The sequence below is a fragment of the Euprymna scolopes genome, chromosome 5 (assembly GCF_053919585.1).
Source record: "Euprymna scolopes isolate OS-2025 chromosome 5, ASM5391958v1, whole genome shotgun sequence".
Taxonomy (NCBI): domain Eukaryota; kingdom Metazoa; phylum Mollusca; class Cephalopoda; order Sepiida; family Sepiolidae; genus Euprymna; species Euprymna scolopes.
The window spans coordinates 98,466,256-98,492,121 of record NC_136486.1 but is presented as its reverse complement, the minus strand read 5'-3'; the positions used below and the strand labels follow the sequence as shown (position 1 = coordinate 98,492,121).

The following is a 25,866-nucleotide window of genomic DNA, read 5'->3' as shown; positions in this document are numbered from 1 at the left end:
AGTTTAATATAAAGATTAATAGTTTAATAATAGTTTAATATAAAGATTTGCGGCTTTATTTCATTCAGAGTTTATGCATGCTAGATAATAAATTAATTCTATCTTTTATTAAAAATTCTCCCTGTTTATTTTATATAGTTTTTGGTGTACACAAATTGTTTTCCACTGATAACTGTATTTATATGTTTTACTGCGATTTTATTTTGACCTGCTATATTTCACTTCAGTATTATTATAAATAAACACTACTATCTGTTATTTTTTAATAGTATATTTATTATTTTTATTTAAATATTTTGTTGCAAATTATACTTGTTTTTAATTGGTTAACAGACCATAATTAGTCTGTATTGAATTGGGTGTTATCTCCCTTTGTAGAAATTTTACTTTTTAATAATTAAAAACATTTGGGGATGCTTGTCAAGAATTCCTCTACATCAAAAAACAAAAATAAAGAAAAATATGCATAATGTATGTACCTGTGACAGAAAGAAAATATCGTACACCAAAAATCATGTAAAATGATCACGTAGTTTTATTTTTATAAAAAAAAAACAACTCATTTTTAAGCAAATTTTTTTCCATGTCCTTCCTTTCCCATGTTTGAATTATTTAGAATTATTTCCCCTTGTTCTTTCAGCCTATTTTCAAAATGGTGTCATGAGACAGTTGTTATAAAATTTGATTTCCTGATTTAAAATAAAACTACTTGATTAATTTACATAATTTTTGGAATATGATATTTTCTTTCCATCAAAGGTATGTACCAGTTTTTCTTTAGGAGAAATTTTGAAGAAGCACCAAATTTTTTTTTTTTTAATTTTAATAATGTGAGAACATTTTTTCTTGTTAAATAATAAACTAAAAAAAAAAAATAAAAAGTTTAAAGTCTTACTCGGAAGTTACATTTGAGAAACAAAGAAAGAGCTTGGTCAGTTCAAATCTACATTTTCAGTCAAAAGGCAAAAAAAAACCTTGATAAGAAATCTTACCTTTCCCTGAACCGTAGGTGACGACATGACACTACGCGGTGTATATAAAGTTCCTGGAGAGAGTCCATCAAACTCTCGCTTCCTTAAATGTGCCTTACGTTCCGGGTCATGCATCTTATCAAAGCTATGTGTATAGATATTCTCTCTGCTAGACATGTTTCTCAGATTGGAAAGGTACGCATTCTCTCCCAGATTATCCAGCGACTGGGAGAGGCAGCTGGAAGGGGTGCCCCGTCCAGACCGTAGAGTTGCTGTCGTTGTTGTTGTTGGTGTTGGAGAGGCGTTCCAGCTGACCTCCTCCTCAACTGCTGAGGTGCTCTGGGTCCGCACCTTGTCCACTGAGTATGGGTCATCATCGTATGAGGACAACAAGGCCGTGCGCTGATGTCGTATCATGCTTGGGGAGTATGGACCTTGGATACTCGAGCTAGACAGGCTGGGAAACTTGGAAGCAGACGAGACATGACTGCCAGTCATGGATTCGCTAAAAACATCATCACACGAACCAGCTGTGCCGATAAAGAGACCAGAATCATCATAGGCGCCATTGTCATAGCATCCCGGGGACTCATCAATTGGAAGACTCGTAACAGACGTACACGAGTAATGTGGTAAACCGTGGACACTGTACTGTGACACCGACTCCGGCATGGAAGACTGTCTTTCAGGTGGTACAGGCGGCGGGGCAGCACGGCGCGGACGCCTGCGGATAGTCAGGGTAACTTTACCGGAACGCACAGCGGCAGCTAACACTTGCCTACAAATAAAAATAAATAGAAATATTCAATGAAAATGAAAAAAAAAATGTTAAAACAATAACCAACAAGTAAAAATAATAACAACCATAACAAAAACTAAAAAAGTTTTGACTACCTATGCACATACCTACATTATTTGTATTACCGTTCCCATCTTTAGCAGCCTTTCCACAATGTTTTGGTCAATCTATCCTCTGACCTTCTTGTCAAACTCAGGAATCTGCATGAAATTTTGAATAGAGCCCGCTATTTAATCCATAGAGATAGTATACTTCTGTTCTGTTAATCATATAACGAGTTAAAAATAAAAAATGTGACTACCTATTAGTGATGAGATGATTTTAATATTTTTCCCCCGATTCCGATACAATTACCAATTCCGTGCTAAATTCACGATTTTGATACAATTACTGATTCCGATTCTTTAGAAATCTCTAAATATTTAACTATGAAATTGTTATTTTTTCCTGATTACCGTAAAAACACATCTTAAATGTGCCTATACTTTCTCAAATGTAAAAACACACTTGTGAGGGGATGATCTAGAGATTTCAGTCTTACTGGAAGTTTAAAATCAATAAATATTTATTATTTTATTATTACTACAAGCAGTAGAAGATGTTTCTCTTAGACCAAAATCAAATAACAAAAAAAAGATAATTTAAGGAATCGGTCTTGGCATCGGAAAATAGGCTCCAATTTTTTCGATTCCGATACGTCCAAAAGCCTCGATTTTTTTCGATTCCAATTAATCGTCCCAACACTACTACCTATGCACACACCTATATCGTGTTAGAAATTCGTAGTAATTTATTAAAATTATGAACAAATCAATTCTTCACAGTTGTTTGGTTAAAAGGGAAATTGAGTCAGTGTTAATAAAAGATTATATTGCAGCATTTTCATAAAACAGCCGATACTTCCTTTTATAATATGACTAGCAGCACTATCCAATATTGCCTGGGCAAAAGCAACATTTCTATGATCCCCTTCTTTCTTTTTCTTCATCCCCGTTCCCCGTCTTTTCTCTGGATACATGCATGCATATACCCACACACAACTCATTTTTATAGATTTCTCAATGAATGAGTAGACATAAGAGAATTAACTCCTAAAAAAAATTTTAAAAAAAGTTACTTCCTTTTAGTTGTACCTGGAAAACAGACCTCCACCCCTTGAGGAAGTTTATAATAGTTTAGAATCAAATAATGAATTTTTTTTTTTTTTTTTTTAAATAAATTTTAGATATCATTCATATTTGATATTGCAGATCAAGAAAAATAAAACTTTATAGGCGTTTTTTGTTGTTGACATGGTGACTTCCTTCAGTCTCGACAGACTATGGATACCCACTGTAAGAATGCTCTTTTTGGGGCAAATGTTGCGCAATCTCCCACCACACCTCTCCTGGGTTAGCATTGTTAAATACTAGTATCAAATGGCGGTTCAGGACAACTGGAAACAATACCAAGATAAGCAAGAAAATATGCAGTACCTAGAATTTTCAAAAAGTCACCCATCTGGTACTAACCAGGCTCAACGTTGCTTAACTTCAGTAGTCTTTTAAGAACCGGTATGTCAACGTGATTATGCCGTACATACATACACACAACTGCTCTTTATAGTATAGATTGGTCATCATTCACCTTTCACGGGTTCTAACAACACAAATACTTGGAATTTCCTTTTAAATCTTATTTTCTCTTCTTTTGAATGGTTGTACTAGGAACAAGGCTATTATTACATGGATAGATAACAATTCAATGAAATTATTTATCTACTTATCTAAAATTCTTAGTTAAAACTTTTCCAATTATATTTGCTTCAAAATAAATAATAATCGTCTGCTCCGTGTTTGCACATAGAACAAATCTGCATTACTATTGCATCGAGTCTGACTGGATTACCTCCCTTTCATAATTAATTACTATTTGGCATTTTTCCTGATAAGGAGTTTAAATTTTAAATCATAAAAAAACTTCAAATTTAGGAGAGATAAAAAAGGACAGCTTGAAAATCAGGTTAGACATATTGTTTGTGGAAGTAAGAGTGTCTAGCTGTAAACAATGGAAATAGCAGTTACAGAATATACCATATGTTACAGGTTGAAAACTTATTTACAACAGCCATTTTGAGTTGGATTTGAAAATCAGATGGAAAAGCTCTGTAGGGAACGAAAGAGACAGACAGACAGACAGGCAGTTAGACAGAAACAATTTTATGTAGATTTCCCTTTTTTTTTTTTTTTTTTAGTAAAAGAGCTGGGGGTGGGGAACAACCCTTTTTTAATTGGGAGCCCCATAAAAATTTTGTGGATGAAAGCGAAACTAAATGTATGAAATTCACATATTCTTAAAGCGAAATTGGCCAAAATTGGAATGCCATAAGTTATCTGGTTTATTAATACCAGCAGAAATTCCACGGTTGCCGAATTAAAAAAAAAAAAAAAAAAAAATGAAGTTTTTGGAAAGATCTAAAAAATGTAAGAGATTTAGATAGTATAGTAAAGGTGCAAGATAAATAGTGTGTGCAAACATGGAAAAGCATAAATTTTATTATTTTTGATGAAGTGTGAACAATAATATATATACAGTAAAACCCCAGGATATGGTGGCCCCGGGATACAGGTTTTTAGGTTACGATGTGGAATACAATGTTTTTCCGGCGTCTTGTTACAGTATTTGCCCCACCTTATAGTGTTATTTATAATGTTATCTGATTATATATATGTGTATTATATGCTGTACTGTATTTTGTTACCAGTTATTTAATATGTACTTTATAAAATTTTGCTTAGGCCCCACCATACGGCGATTTCACCTTACGATCTCAACTCCAGAATGGATTAAACGGGTTCTACTGTATGTTTCTTTTTTTTTTTTTTTTTTTTTTTTTTGTTTGGTAAAATATGTTTTTTCAATTATATTTCACTCTTTGTGTATACCAATCCTTAGTAAGCTCAATATATGTTAAGTATAATACCAGAGCATATATAAAAGAATAACAGTATAAATAAATTCCCGACATCCAAATATTTATTTTTCATGCAAAACAGCTCCATCTGTCATCCCTTTTTTAAAAGATTGAATCGCCCGACGTCAAAGACAAGATTCAAGCAAACAAGCCCGGACGATCCAGAGAGTTTTATAATTATATAGATACGACTGTAGTCAAATGACTAAGAATCAAATTCCATGAAATTCTGAAATATATTAATTTTCAAATGAGAGATTGCGTCTATATTATGCCCTTTAAAACCCTTTTATATTTATATACATTTTTTTGCTGATTTTTAATTCTCTGATGAAAAGTGTTTATCATTGAAAATCTATGAGTTAAAATTTATTTTTTTACTTTGATTCCTTGTTTGAAGGTTTGATGGATTAATAAATATTGCAATTTATTCAATTTTTATTTTCATCATCCATTTTCTTGTTTGTTAATTGCTCTATTGAGTATATTGAGATTTTTATTACCTCAATAGGTTCTAATATTGAGATAAATTTACATTTTATTTATTTATTTCTATCTATCTATTCATCTCTCTCTCTATTTTTTTTTCATGAATGATTATCTGGAAATAAAATACAGTTTAACCTCAACAATGAGCAAACAGATATTCGACAGTGATTGGTTGATTAAATGACCAATCAAAAAGGTGCACTCGGTCAGAGTTCCTGTTGTTACAGCTTACAGATGCCCAAGAATTATAGTCAAGACTGACTTAATGTTTCATTGAATTCATATGAGTGAAAAGTGAAAAAGAAAAGAAAACAGAAGAGCATGTATAATTTTATGTTTTTATATTCACATAAAGTAACCACTTCAATCTTTATTGACTACAGTCAAAACACTTGAAAATCTAATGAAACATTTTCAAATGAAAAGGAAAAAAATCTCCATTTTTTTCTTCTTTACACTGATATGAAAGGAATAACGGCCGAAGTACTAACAGAACAGCTAGAAATTAAGTTTTTTTATTTGGTTCATTCCTATCGACTTCCCATGTAACTACCCGGCAATTTATATCTATGTAAATACTTATCTATAAAGCAATCTATATTATCATCTTTCCACTTACCAATACCTGTATTGAGCATAACTGTTAGTGTTGGGACGATTAATCGGAATCCGGAATTGGAAAAATAAGAACTTTTGAGGATATCAGAATCAACATCGTAAAAACTTGTACCTATTTCCCGATGCCAAAAACGATTCTTTTAATCGTCTTTTTTATTTGCTTCTGTCGAAAGCAAAATCTTCCACTGCTGGGAGTAATAATAAAATAATAAATATTTATTGATTTTAAACTACCAGTAAAACTAAAATCTATAGATCATCCTCCACAAGTGTATTTTTATATTTGAGAAAATATGTGCACATCTCGCGTGTGTTTTTACGGTAATCAGGGAAAAATAACAGCTTTATAAAGAATCGGAATTGGGAATTTAGTACAGAATCGGGAATTGTATCGGAATCAGGAAAAATATTGGAATCGTCCCATCACTAATAACTATCTCTCCATTTCTAATATATTAAGAATATGCAGTTTACTGTCGATTTTACATGCCGGCATGGGGGTGAACAATTTTAAGAAATTGACTTTTGCTTTCCTCGGCTTACTCCTGTGCACTAAACCTGCTACCTCAACTACATCTACTAACCTAATGTGTCCATACCATCGTAGTCTACTGTTCTGCACACATCTCCCTATACTGTCCAGATTTAATCTTCCCGTTAGGTCATCAAAACTAAGCCTGTCTTTAAGACTCACATTAAACATTATCATTCTCGCACTATTTCTTTCCATGCAACGCATATCCTCAACATTGACTGGCTAGAGTTCACTTATATCATCACATGTAGACACATACCTCCTAGATATATATAAAGAGAAAGAAAATTAAAACTAAATTGAAATTTACAATCAAAATTTATTGTTCGACTAAATATTCCACAAAAAAATTTACAAAGTCCTTATTCCGCGGAGTTTCAAAGAATGCTATTCTTGCTATTCTTCTCGTCAGACGACAGAAAGAAATCAGCAAATTATATTTGTAGCAATGCTAGAATTTGCTGGTTATGACATTAAGTGAAACTGCAATTTATTATAGTCATAGATTGCAAAGATGTATATGTTCTTTAAAAACAATGAGTGAAAAAATATGGGAAATTGAAAAAAAATAAAAACAAACCGGATTTAACATATCAGCTTGTATGAAGATTCTTTCAATGTAATCCGAAAAGCGAACTCTACTCTCTATTGTGTATTGAGCTTTTTTTATTCGATTGAGATTAAATTATCTATATATATATAAATATTGGTATTTCTATTAGATTGAAGTTTACCATTGCTTATATCAGGTAAACATTACATCTTTTTGGATTTTATTATATATATATATATATATATATATATATATATATATATATATATATAAAGCTGAATGTGTGTGTGTGTGTGTGTGGTCACGAATAGGCTCCTATATGGTTGTCTATTTTAAAAAACTGATTGCATATAATGATAGATGTATTGAGACACAGGAATAGGTATGTTTGATCTGGCAGAACAGTGGTTCATTAAAATTGTGGGGTCTGCGTTCGCGCCTGATCCATAAAGTATGGAAATAAAAAATTTAAAAATTAAAAAAAAAACCCTTTACAAGTGTTTTTGATATAGATGTACATAAGAATACTTTGATAAGTATGTTTTAACTTAAATAGGGATGGTATAATAAAATTATGGGGTCTGCGTTCGCGCCTGGCCTCCATAGAATGGAAATAGGCACAAACTTTAATAAAGACTTTTCATATCTATCTGCGGAAGTATACTATGATAATTATGTTTCAGTTTGAAGAAATATGGTATAATAAAATCATGGGGTGTTCGTTCGCACCTGACCTCCATAGAATGGAAATATGTCACAAAGTTTAACAAGGTTTTTTAATATAGATCCACAGAATATTGTGATAAGTGTTTCAGTGTGAACAGGTATGGTATAATAAATTATGAGGTTTATCTATTTTATTTTTACTTTCATCATATTTTGCTTTGGTTTTGATACCCCCAAATTCAATCCAAATCTACAACCCTTCCTTTTCATAAGCTATCATACTTTCATAAATCAGAATCCATTTTCTGTAGGCTGTTTTTGAACCCAGTCAACGACGGGTACTTTTGCTAGTATATATATATATATATATATATATATATATATATATATATATATATATATATATATATATATAATGAAATAAGAATTACAATTAAGTTTACCAAAATGATCCAAGATGGCCAAACTAAAGTAAATTATAAATATTAAAGAATTAATATTTATAAAGTAATCTCAACCAGATGTAAAAGCTCGATAAAACCAAATAGGAGATAGAGCTTATAATATCACTTACTTGTAGTTTCATTAAATACTTTTGCAAGCAAAATCCGATCCCGCATTTTTCTAAATCCTACCCTCTGATGAGAAGGAAAGTATTTCTTCGAAACTCCGCAAATTAAGGACTATCCACTTATTTAGTGTTTCCTTTTTAAAATTAAATATGTTTTTAACTCTTTTTCAAAGTGTTTTTTAACATGTTTTATTAACTACTTGTTCTTTATATATATATATATATATATATATATATATATATAAAGGATAGAGCAATTTCTGTACGAAATCTCAAGTGGGGAGAGCTCAATCCATAGCAGACCATATATAAATGTTAAGAGAAAATACAACACAAACTTAGCCTGATCTCCTTATAAATTTATTTCAACCCACAAGGGCTTTGTCAGATGAGAAGGGCTAGTCAGATTTAGCATCTGACTTGTGAGTTTAAATAAATTTATAATGAGATAGATAAATAAAAACAGTATTATTTATATATATATATATATATACACACACACACAAAGAACAATTGAAAACAAATCATACACACACCACCCACTATGATTATCCAATGCATATAGTTACGTACCTAGAAAAACGGAGCTATTAAACTTTATATAGTGATATGGGACAAGGAGAAAGAAGCAACTGTAGTAGAAGTGTCCGCAATGATGTTGGATAAAACAGAGCGGAGAGGGAAAAGATAATTAAATACCAAGGTCTTACGCACGGCATGAAAAGAAACCGGAATCTTAGATTTCGATCATTCCAATAATTATAGAAGCAACCAAACTCACGAAAAAGAATTTCAAAAGCTACCTAAAAAACACCAAGAGAACCAAGTGCAAAAGAGATACAAGCAACTGCACTTTAAGAGATGGTTAGAATCCTAAAAAGATCTCTCAGTTGAAATCTAAGATATTGGATTAATGTCTAACATCCAGTAGGATGCCACATCCCCAGATAGAATAAAATAAGACCCCCCCCCCAAAAAAAAACTCTTCCTTTGATTAACAGAGGTAACATGTTACTATTTAATAATGGTAGAATTTCCCTGAACTTATCCCATCCACATCCTAATTCTTGCAATCACACTAGCACCTGCTCCATCCTGTGTTCTTATGGCAGCAAAACATTTTGCCAACCTCATTAGATTTACCATCCAGATATATTTTCTCCACATCTGAGTTCTCATTCACCTTCGTTTTCCTTACACTTCTTGCACACAAACTAGTTAAGATCTGTAGGGGAAATCGTAATTTACCTGAATAGCGCGTACGTGTGTGCTTTGCAGGGTTCGGTTGCTCAACATGAAAAAAAAAAAACAAAAAAAACATGGTGACTTGCAGTTGCTTTTGTACTTGATGATCACATGCAGACTGCCGTCGTTTCTATGCGAATGAGATTATACCAGATGCATAAAAGAAACCGTGGAAAGAATGGGAGGTTGAGTTGAAAGACGGCGTGTTATGGACATGGACACGTGCAACAGACTGTTTTAAGTTAATTAGAAAAACCGTGGTCAGAAAGGATCACACAACTTTATTTGGACTAACTTTCAAACTAGAATATCTCTCAAACTACAAATGATTCCACTGTAATTCTTGTTTACCCTACGCTTGCAAGTAACCCCCCCCCCCCCAAAAAAAAAACTGGATTGCACCGGACTCAATTTCTACAAACTGAGCAGAGGAACTGTCTTCTTTTAGGAGTTTTACAACACTACAACCACTGGTCATTAGTTTGGGTGTGATATCATTCACGTTCATACTTATACTTTTAATAGCATTCCTCCAAGTCCTTAACAAATAGGTTATGTAATTGTTTATCAGGCAAGTACCTATGTACAGTATGCAAACGATGATGACACCGACATGTCTAAAATCGACTAATATGTTGGTTGTGAATCCGACCTTTCAACTACAGATCAGGATCAGATTAATAACCAAAATATCAGTTGGCTTGAAAAATATGCCCGTCATTATTTTAACTAGTTTGTTTACATATTTATCCACTAACTTCTATGTGAACTTTTGTATGTTTATATTTTTATATATTTGTCTCCACAGGGTTCATTGCTAAACTAATTAACCGATCATTATAAATTTTGGAACATAGACATAAAAGGTATAAATGCTGGCGATATTTCTTACTTTTAATCTACATGGTATGTTATTAAGATAATAATTGGAGTGAGAAAACAAACAAACGTTATTTCGTCACTCTCCTCGGACAGGAGTGTTAAGCACTTTTTAACAGATTTATTGTCTGCAACCATAGATTAAATTACTAGCCTGATGAGATCAAAGCTTATTAAAGCTACAATGGAAACATCTCCAATGGATGTGTAGTTTCTTATATGTTTGTATAAATAGCTACATTTATTACTGAGCATTATTATATAAACACAGAAGTAGTTCATCGATGCGTTTTACAGAAGATCAGAAAAAACATTGGTAGCATCGGTTTCAAACCAAATACAACGGAGACCAGTCTTTGGTTCTTGTGTGCTGGACACTCTTCTACCTTTGTTTATATCTGTCACATCGGAAATGGCATTGTTGAATTTTCTTTATAATCGAGCACTTTGCTGCGGTTCTTGCCCACAGACCCTACACACACACACAGACACATATATATATTAGTGGCCTGGCAAGACCACAGGGGAAACAACCAAGCAAAAATAAAACTAAGCAAAATTCATCGCAAAGAAGCAAAACTGAAGCTGGGTTGCCAGGACACTATATATACAAATGTAGGCAAATATGGGCATATTTTATTGGTTTGAAAATATAGGTTCTTTTTGACCAATTGTCATAAAATTTTAAGCATAGAATAGTATTATTATCTTTAAAAAGCCTCATGTAGTTTCGTCCCATGGAACCAAAGATATGAGTATTTCAATATTCAATTTGGCAATTTTATAAGTGCAAAATCTCTGCAACTATTGATCAGAATTTAACAAATAAAGGCTCGTTGGAAAGGTAATGACCTGAATTATGTAGTGAGCTATGTGACATTTGCCTTTAAAGCCACATATTAATGAGATCATCCATCATCTGGAGACTACTTTTGGTATGTTTTTTTTTTACAGCCATAAAATGTTTCAGTAAAGTTTCAGTATCTTTCCACTCTCAAAAAACCTTTAAAATTATTATTATTTTTATTATTATTATTATTATTAAAATTATTATTATTATTAAAATTATTATTATTATTAAAATTATTATTATTATTATTATTATTAAAATTATTATTATTAAAATTATTAAAATTATTATTATTATTATTAATATTATTATTAAAATTATTAAAATTATTATTATTATTATTAATATTATTATTAAAATTATTATTATTAAAATTATTAAAATTATTATTATTATTATTAATATTATTATTATTATTATTATTATTATTAAAATTATTATTATTAAAATTATTAAAATTATAATAATTATTATTAAAATTATTATAATTATTATTATAATTATTATTATTATTATAACTATTATTATTATTATTAAAATTATTATAATTATTATTATTATAACTATTATTATTATTATTATTATTAAAATTATTATAATTATTATTATTATAACTATTATTATTATTATTATTATTAAAATTATTATTATTATTATTAAAATTATTATTATTATTATTATTATATGATAATAATAATAATAATAATAATAATAATAATAATAATAATAATAATAATAATAATAATAATAATAATAGGTTTTTTAGGATACTGAAAACGAAAATAACATTTAAAATTCCAGGAAACGAGTAGTTTCCAAGATATAAGAAATTATTGTTAAAAAAGTTGGGGATCACTTTTGTACATTAATTTAACGTAAAATGAGCACCACCTTTTCAGGGGCTTTAAGGATGGTGCTTATTGTGGCCTGGTAGACCAATACAAAACTTTCCTTAAGAAACTTGCTATCTATAGGTTTTTGGATGTGCTGAAAATGAATATCGCATTTAAATTTTCCGCAAATATTTTTCCAGGTATTAAGCAAAAATATGCACGCTTGCACATGCAACAATTGCCACCACTTATTACATAAAGAATTACATTTCTTTAAATGTGATATTCGTTTTCAGCACACCCAAAAACTTATAGAAAACAAGTTTGTTAAGGTAGGTTTTGTGTTGATCAACCAAGCAATTTTTACCAAAATAAATACCACCCTCAAAAAAATAACAGAGTCCCCTACCAAAAAAAGATGGTTATAAAATGGGCATTCATTTTACATTGAATTAATATACAAAAATGATCCCCTTTTTTTGTAATTATAATTTCTTCATATCTTGGAAACTACTCGTTACCTGGAATTTCAATGTTATTTTCGTTTCCAGCACACTCCAAAACCTATAATAGTATTAATTTTAAAGGATTTTTTGAGGGTAGAAAGATACTGCACATTTACCAATGTTTCAATCATAATCATTTATTTTCCTAGTTTTGCATATGAATTACAAAATATCTGATATTTCTCCAAAACCTGGTGCCTTGATGAAGAAGAGAATAAACTTGCTGATATGGTTTCAAATGATCTGAAATAACAGCAAAGGGAGACTTGATGCCAAATATTTCTTTCTCTTATATATATCTCTCTTCTTCGGTTTTCATACACAAAGTAAATTTCACAGTGTATAAAGATTATTTGATAGTGGAGATATTCATAACCGTACCCTATTTCCAAAAGAGGGGAAATATAACACATGAAAAATATTTGGAATCAAGTCTCCCCTTGCTGTTATTTCAGATCATTTGAAACCATAGCAGCAAGTTTTAGTCTCCTCCCCATGAAGACCAGAGGTTTGAGTGAAAAAATTATATATAATATATATATATATATACACACATACAGTAGCGTCCAAAACTAAGGGACAACTGTGAAAAGTTGAAATTTTGACAACTGGTAGTCGTTATCATCTATACTAACATACTAAAATTTGAATCATTAGTAAAGGATAGAAAAAGAATTATAACAATTTTTTTTTTTTCAAAATAGTAACGTCCAAAAGTAAGGGACAAAATTGAAAAAATATTGGGTTTTAAAATTTTGTCCTTTAGTTTTGGACGCTTATATATATATATATATATATATATATATATATATATATATGTGTGTGTGTGTGTGTGTGTGTGTGGGGGGAGGGTGTATTGTTAAAATATAATTATCCACTGACACGTGTTTTGTCGTCTTCAGAGTGGCTGAATCTAGCAAGATGAGTCATAGAAGACGAAACACGTGTCAGTGGATAATTATATTTGAACAATACATATGCCGCTCCCCATTTGGAGGTATCAAATTGGTCAAAGGGAAAATTATTCCCAACTCGCATTTAAGTAAAAATGCACTTTCCTATAAATAATTGAATTTATTCAAAAAGTATCACAAAACAAAAACATCTCTCTCACTTTATATATATATATATATATATATATATATATATATATATATATATATATGAGAGAGAGAGAGAGAGACAGAGAGAGAGAGAGGGGGGGGAAGAGAGAAGGTGTTTCCTGATAAAATGTCAAAGTTAACATCAACAAATAAATTTCCAAATTTCAAATGTTCACTTGGATATGATAATCCCAAGTTTTGATCAACAGACTAGATAACACTGAGATTTTGGTCCCACTTGGGAGGAAATGGTCCTATTAGCTTAAGGTCAGCCTGTCAGTAAGGTATTATCTAAATAAAACATGGGAAACCTATGCTACTTGGGTCAAGTGTAGGTCTACGATTTCTTTTCATCCACCTGCAGAGACCTTTGATAAGGAGGATATCTTTTTCTCTCTCCTCTTTTATATAATAAATAAGAAAAAAAAAAAAAACATAACTTCCTATAAAGCAAATTCTACCGCGGTGGTAACTTTAGATCTAGGTTGTAATATTGGGTAGAGGGCAACACACATAAAAGACTAACACATTAGCTGCTAAGGACATTTTATTGTCATCAATTTCGTTTGGACATTATTGTAAACAGAGCTGGCGCTACCTACCTCACTCCCCTCTCTATTAGCACACCGATTTGAGGAATAGTTTCAGCAGCACTTTGTAAGCAACGTTTGTTTTATCTTTTGGTTACCTTAAAATGTTGGAAAAATGATATAGAATCTATTTTAACAGTAAAATTAAACTACTTCTACTACTACTAATAATAATTTGAGTGTACAGATAAATGGTACAAGCATAAACCTGCAACAGCACTCGAAAACGAGAACCACAAAATCCTATGAGACATGAACATACAGACGGATAAACTCATCCAAGCAAGAAGACCAGATGTCGTAATAATTAACAAGAAAGAGAAATCCTGTCAAATCGTAGACTTTGCTGTCCCAGCTGACCACAGGGTGAGTATGAAAGAAAAAGAGAAACGAAGCAAATACACAGAACTAGCCAGAGAGTTAAAAGGGATTTGGATGACGAAGAAAATCAAAATAGTACCGATAATAGTAGGAGCACTAGGAACAATCCCAAAAAACCTGGAAAAAAGAATGGCCGAAATTGGAATCAGAGGAATAGCTGCAAAAATACAATGCCTAACGATAATGAAAACGGCTGAAATATTAAGGAAAACCCTTGAATGCAGAGAATAACACAAGACAATATAACGAAGAAGCGTTACAGGGAATGAAGAACACTGAAGCTGCAGATCTACATGTTCTACACCCCCCCCCTCATGCATCTCTCCATTGTTTCACCACTGTTCCCTCCCCCAAAAAAAAAGTGATAACAAAGAGCCGAGAAGGGTCAAAGAGGATGGAAAGACCGAGGAGGAAGCAATGGCCAGACCTCCGCTGGACAAGTGCAAAGAGAACTGGGATCTTGGGGAGGAATAGTGCCACTCAAATTCCAGTATAAACAAATGGCTACTGCCAGCGAGAAATCAATGGTAAGAGGCTGTTGCGATGATGCAAATTTATTTGCAAATGCTATCGAAGGAGGAGGAGAGAGCTGGACGTCTGGGGAGACTTGTTGTCACTCAGCTTCCAGAGAACACTACAGGTCTCCAATCAGATCGTTTGCTGACTCGTGTGAAAGCTCCAGGTGAGCCAATAATAAATAAATAAAACATCAGAAAGTTTAGAATGCTATGAAACAACAATAATACTACAATGCCAACACCTCGAACTGTAAGTCAAGGGGATTCTCATTGTAATTGAAACGCTTGGGACCATAAAAAAAGCCACTATAAATGACTTAATCGGATTGACAAGACAATTGCTTTTCCAATTTTGCAAAAGGTTTGCCTGTTAGGAACGGTAATAGTGTTAATACAGCTTGCATGTCTAAAGGCAAAGGAATTGACCTGCTGTTCAAGGGGGGGGGGCAGCTAAAAACATCCAGAGGTTGAGACTACGATGCAGCAGCAGCAGTAGTAGTAGCAGCAGCAATAAAATTATTATTCTTCTAAAAGAAATGAAAAATGAGAACACCCAAATTTTATTTTCGTCGAGCTTTTCACTCTTTCGAATATCTACAAAGTATATAAATCTCTTATATAAAGTACAATTGTTTGTATATGTGTATATATGGCTAAAAGTTAAAAAAAAAAAAAAAAAAATTCTGAAAAATTGGTATTTTCTTAATTGACGTTAGCTCAGATAAATAATACCTAACATTTAAAAAAAAAGAATTATTCATTGTTTGACTCTAAACTAGTGCAGTTTTTCGGCCAGTTTATGTAACTGATTTTTTTTTTTTTTTTTAAATCAAGGAATTACTTCCTTTATGCCGACTCCTTTGGGAAATCTATAAAAAGGAGTTGTCTGTGTGTATGTGCATATGTAAAGAAAGAGGAATAGGGTAGGCAGAGAAAAAATATATAAATTATTAAATAAATGCTAACATTTCATTAATCTGTCGTGCTGACACTGTTTATGACTTGCCACTGGATGTTTGATGTTGAATACCCATCTTAGCCCAAGTGATGGAAACCGAAAGTTTCTTTCTGCACATAACGTCACTGAAATCGACCAATCAGATATCATGAAATCATTATATTAGCAGCAACTGGAAAGTTCAGCAAGAATTAGAAGGGGGGAAAGTCACAAATCATTGCAAGATAACACATCACAAGGTTTTAATTTTTTTTTTTTTTTTTTTGCAATAGCATGAATTACACCACGTGATAACAACATAAATTGGTGATTTTGAGCTTGTTGTATTCAATGTAAAATTATTTAGGAAACTATTTAAAAGATAAGTATTAAATAAAAAATTTAATATACGAAATAAGACGAAAAATAGGTAAATTTTAGTTAAGAGTAATGGTTTATTACAATCTGTTCTCCATTCTGGAAATAAATGAACAGATATGTAAATCCACGGATGATAGAAATTGTAGTAATATATTGTGTTATGTTTAAATGAATATGGATGGATGTTAATTAACGTATTTTTTTAACATTATAGGACATCCATACATCTTACTGCCTAAAGAAACGAACAGACTGTGTAAACGATGTATGGATAGCAGTAATTGTAGTAATATTTCGTGTTGTTACGTTTAAATATATATGAAAGGATGTGTATTATTGTCTGTTCATTACTGTATGGGATATTCATAGTTCTCACATTATAATGCAATGATATTATTGCTATGGAATGTAATGATGCTCTGAAATTGTGAACTTATGTCAAATTTTGCCCCGGTGTCAGATTGGTTGCATGGGAGGAGATAAATTATACAGAGGAAAAGTTGTTGCTAGTCTCTCTTTACAAGACGAATTTTGGAGAGGCACAAATGTCGGAATGAATGTAATAATTTTCTGTATTTAGTTCAAATGCTGAATCTTTTTTTCCTTAAACATACTGTTGGGGTGATGATTGTGTTGAGCAGAAAAAATGTGCATAGGATGTTTTGGTTATAGAATATCTAATTCTAGAATCTAAGGGGTGGGTGGGAAGCAAGATCATTTTATTATATGTAGAGATAAGGACACCATCGAAGTAAATAGACTTATTTTTTGTTATGCAAGAAGAATTTAAGAGATATATCACAGTTTATGAATTTTCAAACAAAATCATAGTAAAACAGATAATGGCAATGGTTGTGCCCCCCAATGAGTCACGAGTATGTCTAGTATTTTTTTTTAATAGCGGTATTAAAAAAACATATATATGGATAAATCAACCTTGGATTTGATCTTGTTTAATTTCCAGTGGAAGCAGGTTGTCATTCTGTTTAAAAGTACTTGTAGCCCCACCGGCATGTGACACTCCCCCTCCTCACTTTTAACCTAGGTCAGTAAAGTCAGATTAAAAAGCTTAAATCTTTCTCGAATCTATTTAAATACAAAAGTATAAATGCTAACGACTACTGTGGGAATATGAGCTCGGTTAAGCATATAAAATATTGTACCATTAATGTCAGCATTGTTAGACACGACTTCAGTTTCACCCACGATGAGATCTGTCTACACCTGGCTTACTTAACAATTTAAATTTTATGCATGTAGTTATTGCAAATAAGCTATGATTAGCTGTCCTGACCAGGCGTTGCCCAGGATTCCTTTTAACATTCATTTTGTTTCGTTTAATGCCTTTTTCCTCTTTGTTATTCACACGTTTCAAAAGATATTTTTTGTACTAACAAGTCAATTATCAAGGCCTAAAGGTCATTCGAGAGTAAGGGTTAATGAGCTTATCAGATAGACTAGGCGACACCATCTGTGAGAGGATTGGAGACGATTGTTGAAACTGGCAAGAATTTGATGATTTAAGAAGATGGCTTGAGAAAGAATTTGTTAAGATTGGACTTGAAAACGATCATGTTTCAATCAGTTGGAAAGTAACCCTGTGGTATTGTGTTCCACAGGCAAATAATTATGGATGTTCCGTTTAGTTTTAAGTAAACAGAAGAAGAAAGGAAAAGCATAAATGAAAGAATTGTAAACATGCACTAAGCAATTGCATGTTTGGTTGCTTGCAGAGTTGCAATGCATGCAAATAACAGACTTATTACAAGAAAGAAATATTTAACTAAGAAAAAAAAGAGGCAACACAAGAAAATTTGAAATATCTCTGATTTGAGGTTTTGACCACCAAGAATAACAAGAAATGATATTTAATGAAAGGAGAAGAAATCACAGAAAAAATTGGAAATATGTCTGATCTTGAGTTTTGAGTACCGAGAATTCTATTTATTCACTGGAAAAAAGTCATGGTTCTACAGATACGACGCCCCTTGCTGCAGTTAAGATCCACTTGTGGTTTTCCAAAAGTAATGTCCATCTAGAGGACTGCCTAAGGCAGATGTTTTCTTTCAATAAATCTGCTAATACACTACCAATCTAAGTAGAAAGCTGAGTGGTCTACAAAAATGAGCCATATATTCGAACAGGTGGGCAGGAGAGATCAGTTGGTCAGATGTGTGTCTCACAGTCAGTTTGTTTTCTGGGCGTTTCACAGTCAGTTTGGATGTGTACTTCTCTGGCAAAAGAAGCTCTAAAACCCTAATCTAATAGATTGAATTCGGTTAGAAAATATGTTTTGATTTGCAAGTCTATTGTTCAATAGAAAAAAAAAAAACAATAGTATGATTGTAATATCCTTCAAAATAAAACTTCTTTCAAAATAAACTTGTAATTTTGTTTTGAGTGAGAATCTCTTGTTGCAGCACTGACTATTGCCACACAAGTGATACTGCATTTCGTGTCGGAATCAAACAATGACTTCAACCTGATATAACGAATGGACGACCATGGCCCATGCAGTGAATGCACCCAGACAGATGTTCACGAAATATTATTTAAAAATATCGATGTTGTAATAAATTCAATCTTTCGAGTTGTTGACATTTAAATCTGATAAATGCCACCCCCACCTTTTTTTTTTTTTTTTTTTTTTGCTCCTAATATTTTGAGCACGGATTTTAGAAACGGTTGGTCATAAGTAAAAAAAACAACCTTTGGTTGATTAGCCGCAGTGATAATAGTCTCTCTCTGTTCAATATAGTAGGTATTCTAAAAACAGCTTGGAGAGGAACGTTAAAAAATAACACCAAATACTAATATGTTTTAAATTTGAAATAAAATTTTTAAAAAAAGAAAAAGATTTAAAAAAGGTTAATTATGATTTTTAAAAGTGTAAAATATTTTCATATTATTACTTCCATTTATTGCAGAGAAGAAACATAGTATTCATTTTGAAAATAGAAAAATGTTTTGCTTTAAAGTAATAGTGAGAGAAACTTTTTCTGTGGAGAATATTACTTCCTACATCTCCAAAAAAAAAAAAAAAAAAAAAAAAAAAAAAAAAAAATATGTGTGTGTGTATATATATATATATATATATATATATATATATATATATATATAACTATAAAAGTGAACGTGTCTGTCTGTGTGTCTACATTTCCCTACGCAATAACTTTGTCAATTTTAAGTCTACAGACTCAAAATTTGATATAGAGGGTACTGAGATTTAGAAACATCGATGTGATCCGTTTTCGGCCAGAAATTTGGCTGTTAAGGGGTCAAAGTTCAACGAGTTGACTTCTGAGAACTCTACCAAACTACTTCGACAATTTTGGGTCTAAACACTTGAAATTTTAGATATAGGTTTCTTGGACATGGATCTAACTTAACACTTGATTTGAACCCAAAACCATAAATTTTAAGGGGTCATAATAGGGGTCAAAGTTTAAAAAATTGACCGTGTTTTTTGTTTTTTTTGCTCAACATGAACCTCAAAACACTCGAGCAACGCCAGGCTGAAATGCTAGTATATATATAAACATGGATTAAATTTATTCAAAATGTATCAGCCGTCTACAGATCTACACTTTCGTTGACTTTACTTATTGATACACATGAGAAACAAATAAGGATCGCAATTCTGTATGTATGTATGTGTGTGCCCTGCTAAAAATGATAAATTACTCAAAATACATTTACAAACCTTACTATATAATCTTCAGTGTGACCTCCAGCCTGGTTATAGGACAAAAATTACTTCAATATTCATTTGCTTAAGGTAACCAGTTGGTTCAGAAGAAGGAGAGGAATAAAAGGACTTCTCTCTAACTTTACTGATAACCCAGAAGAAGCAAAGAGTAAAAAAAAAAAAAAAGAAAAAAAAAAAGAAAACATGCATATTTGCGATTAACACTTAAGGTTTAATATTATTAGACTAGGTTCGGTTTCAGGAGAGCTGAAGAAAGATGTATGCATGTATATAAATAAAAACAAGTCTGATTTTCATAAATAAATACTGTCTGCAATTTGGATTGATGTTTCTGGCAAGAAACTCTATATAGGAAAATTTCGTTTGAGAAAAAAAATCTTTTGTCGAGGTAGTCATAAGAGTAGTTTTTCTTCCTTTTATTTTTATTGGAGGTGGTAGTCACCGCTTATCACTCAAGGATAAGAGTTAATAAGTGTCAAGTAGCCGTGAGGTAACACCATGATAATGGTTGGACTTGAGTAGAGTTTAAATTAGTGTTGGGACGATTAATCAGAATCGGAAAAATTCAAACTTTTGGGGGTATCAGAATCAGAAAAAGTTGTGACTATTTTCCGATGCCAAAAATGAGTCCTTTAATTATATTTGTTTATTTGATTTTGTTTTTTGTTTTTTTTTTTTTTTAATAAAAACAACTTCAACTGCTAGTTGTAATAATAAAATAGTAAATATCTATTGATTTAAACTTATAAAAAAACTAAAATGTATAAATCACTCCCTCACAAGTGTTTTTAGAGTTGAGAAAATATATGCGCATTCAAAATGTGTTTTTTACGGAAATTAGGAGAAAAACATTTTATAGTTAAATATTTAGAGATTTATAAAGAATCGGAATCAAAAGTGGTAATTGTATTGGAATCAGAAAGAATATTGGAATCACCCTATCACTAGCTTAAATATTTAAGAGTATGGCTTTTTCGTTGTGAAAGTTTTATATATTTTTTGTAGATATGAGTAGCGGCACAGACTATGGGTGCTGTATGTCATGTTCAAGCTCCGTTGGAGGAAAAGGGTATTTTTGTATAACTTTCATTAATATCCTTAGAAAAGTTACGAATGCATATAGTCTCCCTCCAGCTGTAGGTGAAATAGTAGAGTAGATTGGACTTGTAATGTAGTAGTCAACATTTGGGACCCACACATTGTATGCAGACAGTCGAAAGGAAACAAAGACAAGAAATAAATTTGACTCACTTTTTTTTCCAGCTGAAACAGACATTTATTTACAGGTACTTCCAGAATAACGCCTTGTCTCTTGTTCAAAAGTTTTCTCATAATCCAATGTGCTTAACAAGACTTTGTCTATGCCATATCGAACACGTGGTATTCTCTCTTTGTCTGGCCATGTTTAGGACATGTTTTTCCCTGTCGCTCTCGGGCCACATGTGTAACATGTCTATTTCTGTCCTTCTCAGGCTATATTTAAGTTTTTCATAACCTTTTTCGTTCTTCCTCAATATGACGTCACCTCGTATATGGCTTGGTCATTTGCTACTGCCACCATCCGTCCTCTGTTACAGACTCGGAAACTAATCTTACAAGGAAAACTCAGATATAACACTTAGGTAGGTCAAGTGGCAGGTTTCTGAGCAGTCATCATTTGGTGGAGAAAGTGGGTTGTGTTTTCCACAAAGCATGGAACACACAAAAAAAAGGAAAACAAACTCCTGAATGGAAAGCCATCTGATAATTTCAAGCACATTTCTTGTGAGCGAGTGTTGATTTTTTTTCTTTTCAACAAGTATAACCATGATACTAGCAGGAAGATATTTGATAATCCCTTTACCCTAATAAAATTGTACTATAATCGCCATCCTTCGAAAAACAAAATCGTCCATAAAATTTTTGTTGGTATTAGTAATCTTCTATAATATAAATCTCACCTGTCTGTTTAAATGTATGTATGTATGTTTGTATGTCTGCCTAAAGGGCGAATGAACTCTTTTTCTGGGTCAACGGCCAACTAGCACCGTGTATATTTGTGTGTGTATATGTGTATTGGGGTGGAGAGGGCTCCCGTAAGCCGTGGTGAAGGCAACCTTTCTAGGAGAAGCAAATCTGATTTAAAAAACCATAAAGCGGAAGACCATTACCCGCATTAAGCTGGTCTGCAGTTTAATTTGTTGCTGGCTATCTTGCTCTTGCTTGTTGCTGGATCTCAACATTTTGAACTGAGAGAGAGACTTAGCTGTCGTACAAAGCTAAGACTCTGTAACATCATATTTGTATAGATACTCCCTCAGGCATTTGGGCTCATGGATTTTAAATGTCTGAGGGAGTGGCACTCGTCTGACAAGACGTTGTAATCATCATCATCATCATGTCTGCCTAAAACTTTTGACAGAGGTGACGGATTTTCATGAGATTGGACTCGTTTTGAAGCTCGAGCCTTCAGACAACAAATATCGAAAAATTGGCTAAAATCATTAATTCCTCCATCCTCAATTGGGCACTTCTCTACAGGAAGGGGTTGCTTTTTTTGTCGATATTTTCGAAAGTCATCCCTTCTTTTTGATTGACTAGCCTTAATTTAAACCTTCGCCACTCCCAGTTTGGTGATTGACGCAACAGCAAAGATGTCACTTTGTTTTTTCACGTTCTTTTCCTCCTTTGTGGTACGGGTTCGAGCCTGCCTGCCACTTTTTTTTTTTTTTTGCTCAACACACACCTCCAAACACCTGAGCAACGCCGGGCACCCAGGTTAGTTAAAAAAGAAAGGACAAAAAATCTGTATTTTCTCTGAGAGTTTCACCACATGATTGAGAACAGAATTTCGACTCAAGTGGCAGTTTTTTGACTGTGTCAACAGACGAGCGGGATTAGCATGCAATACTGAAATAATTGCTAAAAGCACTTTCAAGGCTGACTTTTTATTTTATTTATTTATTTTTTGCAAAGACGGTTCACCATCCTCTCACATAACCCTTTAGTACTAACCAGGCTCAATGTTGCTTAGCTTTAATGTTCTAATGAGAAACGATGTGTCAGTATGCATATTTCATATATAAACAAATATAATACATCTACAAAATGTGAATATTTGATGTTGTACTTTATAGGTTTCTATAGCAACACATGTGATGGAGCAGAGTTTACTCCAACATGTTGAATACATGGTTTCTTGAGAACATGCAAAAATTGTAAGTAAACAGAAAAATAACAATAAAAAAATCAATAAATAATAAAGAAACAACTGTATGGTAAACAGCTGTTGTAATAACACAAAATAGTCTATAAAATCTTTCAAAAGAGCTGGAGAGTGTTGGAAATCTGTGGAGACTAGTCACTCCAATTTCAGGGGAACACATTGTTATTCGCCGTGAGCAGTCAGTGATAATGACATGTGAAAATTCCTAGTGATCAAATAATAAGAGCCTGCCGATGCTGGGTAGCTCAGCCAAGAGCAAACACGTCTGGAAACAGATTTCAAAATCGGCTATTAAATCTGATAGATGATAACCTTTTCTCCTCCCTGCAACCTCCACACAGAAGAGACATTGTGAGCCTGACTTTGCCCTATTTTTATTTTCATGGCAGATGCTCATTGGAGCTTCAATTTATGGTCCCCACCCCCCATGCCAAACTATCACAAAAAATCACTCGCCTATCTACAACCATTATCAATAATTTCCTCTACTTTGTATCTGTGTCTAAATCTAAACGCAAGTTCCATGAACAAAGTTTCTTTCCTAGGACTGCCCGGCTGTGGAACTGTTTCCCTAGACTGCTTTCTGGCTGACTAAAACATGGTTATCTTCAAGTCCAATATAAACAAATTCTTGTTGAGCTGTCATCTTGAATAGTCAATTTCCATCATCGTACATGCATTAACCCTTATTCTCGAGTGGCCTTTGGGTTTGACAAATGGTGACTCCTCTTGTAAAAAAAAAAAAAAAAAAAAAAAAAACTCCTTCCATCTTCGTGATTATCCGCGTCCAACTTTTTTTTAATGAATTCTATAAACATTCAGCTTTACATAAAATTATACGGGCTGATAATGTCGCCAGTTCAACACGTGACAAATAAAATAAATAAGGGTTGTAAAAATTCTGTATGCTATTTTAATGATGCATTAAAAACAAATAAATTCTGGCAACATTATTCTCAAAATGTCAACCAATGAACTACACGTGGACAGTACTTTTTTTTTGACTATGAAATGGAAGAAACTGAAACAAGAAACGAAGAAAAAGCATAACAGATTTGAAATCAGAGTTTCTTACTTTTGTCTAACATATAAAGTTATCTTGTCGGATTTTCAAAAAGTTAAAGAAAAAATTTGTTATCAAAATGGTCGCAGGTAGGTCTAAGAAGAATGGAAAAACTGAGGAGGGATAGCACCATCCAGACCTCCACTATCCATCTCTTTATTTATCCCGCTTTCTCTCCAATCTATTTTTCTCACTTCCTCCCGTTTTTTCTTGGATTTTCCCTATGAACTAAACCTGCTACCTCAACTGTTCTACATCTACTAATCCAAGAATCCTTACCCATTCTTTCAACGTAGCCATACCATCAAAGTCTACTGTTCCCTACACGTCTTTGTATACTATCCAAATTTAATCTTCCTCTAAGGTTGTTGTGATCATGAAAGGCCAATAATAATCAAGACAACAAGGTGGTATGTTTAGGAGAGTATGTTTACAGAAGTAGAGAATAGTACGCCACAAAAAGCCTGGATTCGATACTGTGGCTATGACTTCCAGTCATGATGCCTGGAAAAGTTCACTCTGCACTCTAAATAGGGCAGATCAACATCACATCATAACAGACAGCGTAACAGCGGTTAAGTGGTTAATGACACCAAGTGAAAACTTGGGGGCGTCAAGTTCGAATCCAGTTCGTAGCATAGAAACATTTTCATAGCACCCACACCTGACCTTGTGTCTTACATTCTAGAAAAGAGGTGAATAAAATAACAGATGTTATCAGAATGAAGCCGGTCTTTAAGACTCGCGTTACATATCCATCGTATCATTCTCATATCGTTTCTCTCCATGCAACATATGTCCTCAACCTTCACCGGCTATGTTTCACTACTTACCACCCTCCTTAAAGCCAGACAATATCATAAACTACAATTGTGATTCAATTTTGAGAGAGAGAGAGAGAGAGAGAGAGAGAGAGAGAGAGAGAGAGAGAGAGAGCGAGTGAAAGTGTGTGTGTGTGTGAGAGAGAGAGAGCATATACTGAGAACAAATTAGAATCGGGGCTGAAAACTTTCATTATTCCCCCCCCCCCACTTTACTTTCGAGGCTACTTGAGTGATGTACACCATGCTTCCAAACATTTCATATCCGCATCAACACGCCACTTCACTGTGGATCACAAATCCACAGACAATACAAGAATGCAGCGTATGAGCATTCTTCCTTGCAGTCCTGAAATGATACAAGACACTATCATGACAGCCGCCATTTTAGCTCATCTGACTTTTATTGATTACTCATTACGGGAGGAAAAGGTATTGATTTTGAAGACGTTATTGGTAGAGAAACCATTATGTATATACATATCTTTGACTGCATTGCAACAAATTCAATAAGTGTTAATGTCGTCTGCCAAAGAATATCTAATATTATGGAGACAAAACCCGAACAGGCGATTTAGAAATAATGGGCACACAACACTTAGATAAGGACAACACACGCACGCACGCACGCACGCACACGAAGCGTTTGAATGAAAAATGCTATTGTCAAAATTGCGAAGCTTATCATTA

General features: G+C 32.8%; 1 protein-coding gene across 6 annotated transcripts in view; it reads right to left on the bottom strand.

The window, feature by feature from the left end:
• Positions 1–25,866, bottom strand: part of LOC145276933 (multiple PDZ domain protein-like) — a 521,741-nt gene that overhangs the window by 145,397 nt on the left and 350,478 nt on the right. For all 6 annotated transcript variants that reach the window (XM_080128414.1, XM_080128415.1, XM_080128417.1 and 3 more), the window contains exon 2: positions 993–1,749. In XM_080128414.1, coding sequence (XP_079984540.1) covers positions 993–1,749 — 757 coding nt within the window. The remainder of the gene's footprint in view (positions 1–992; positions 1,750–25,866) is intronic.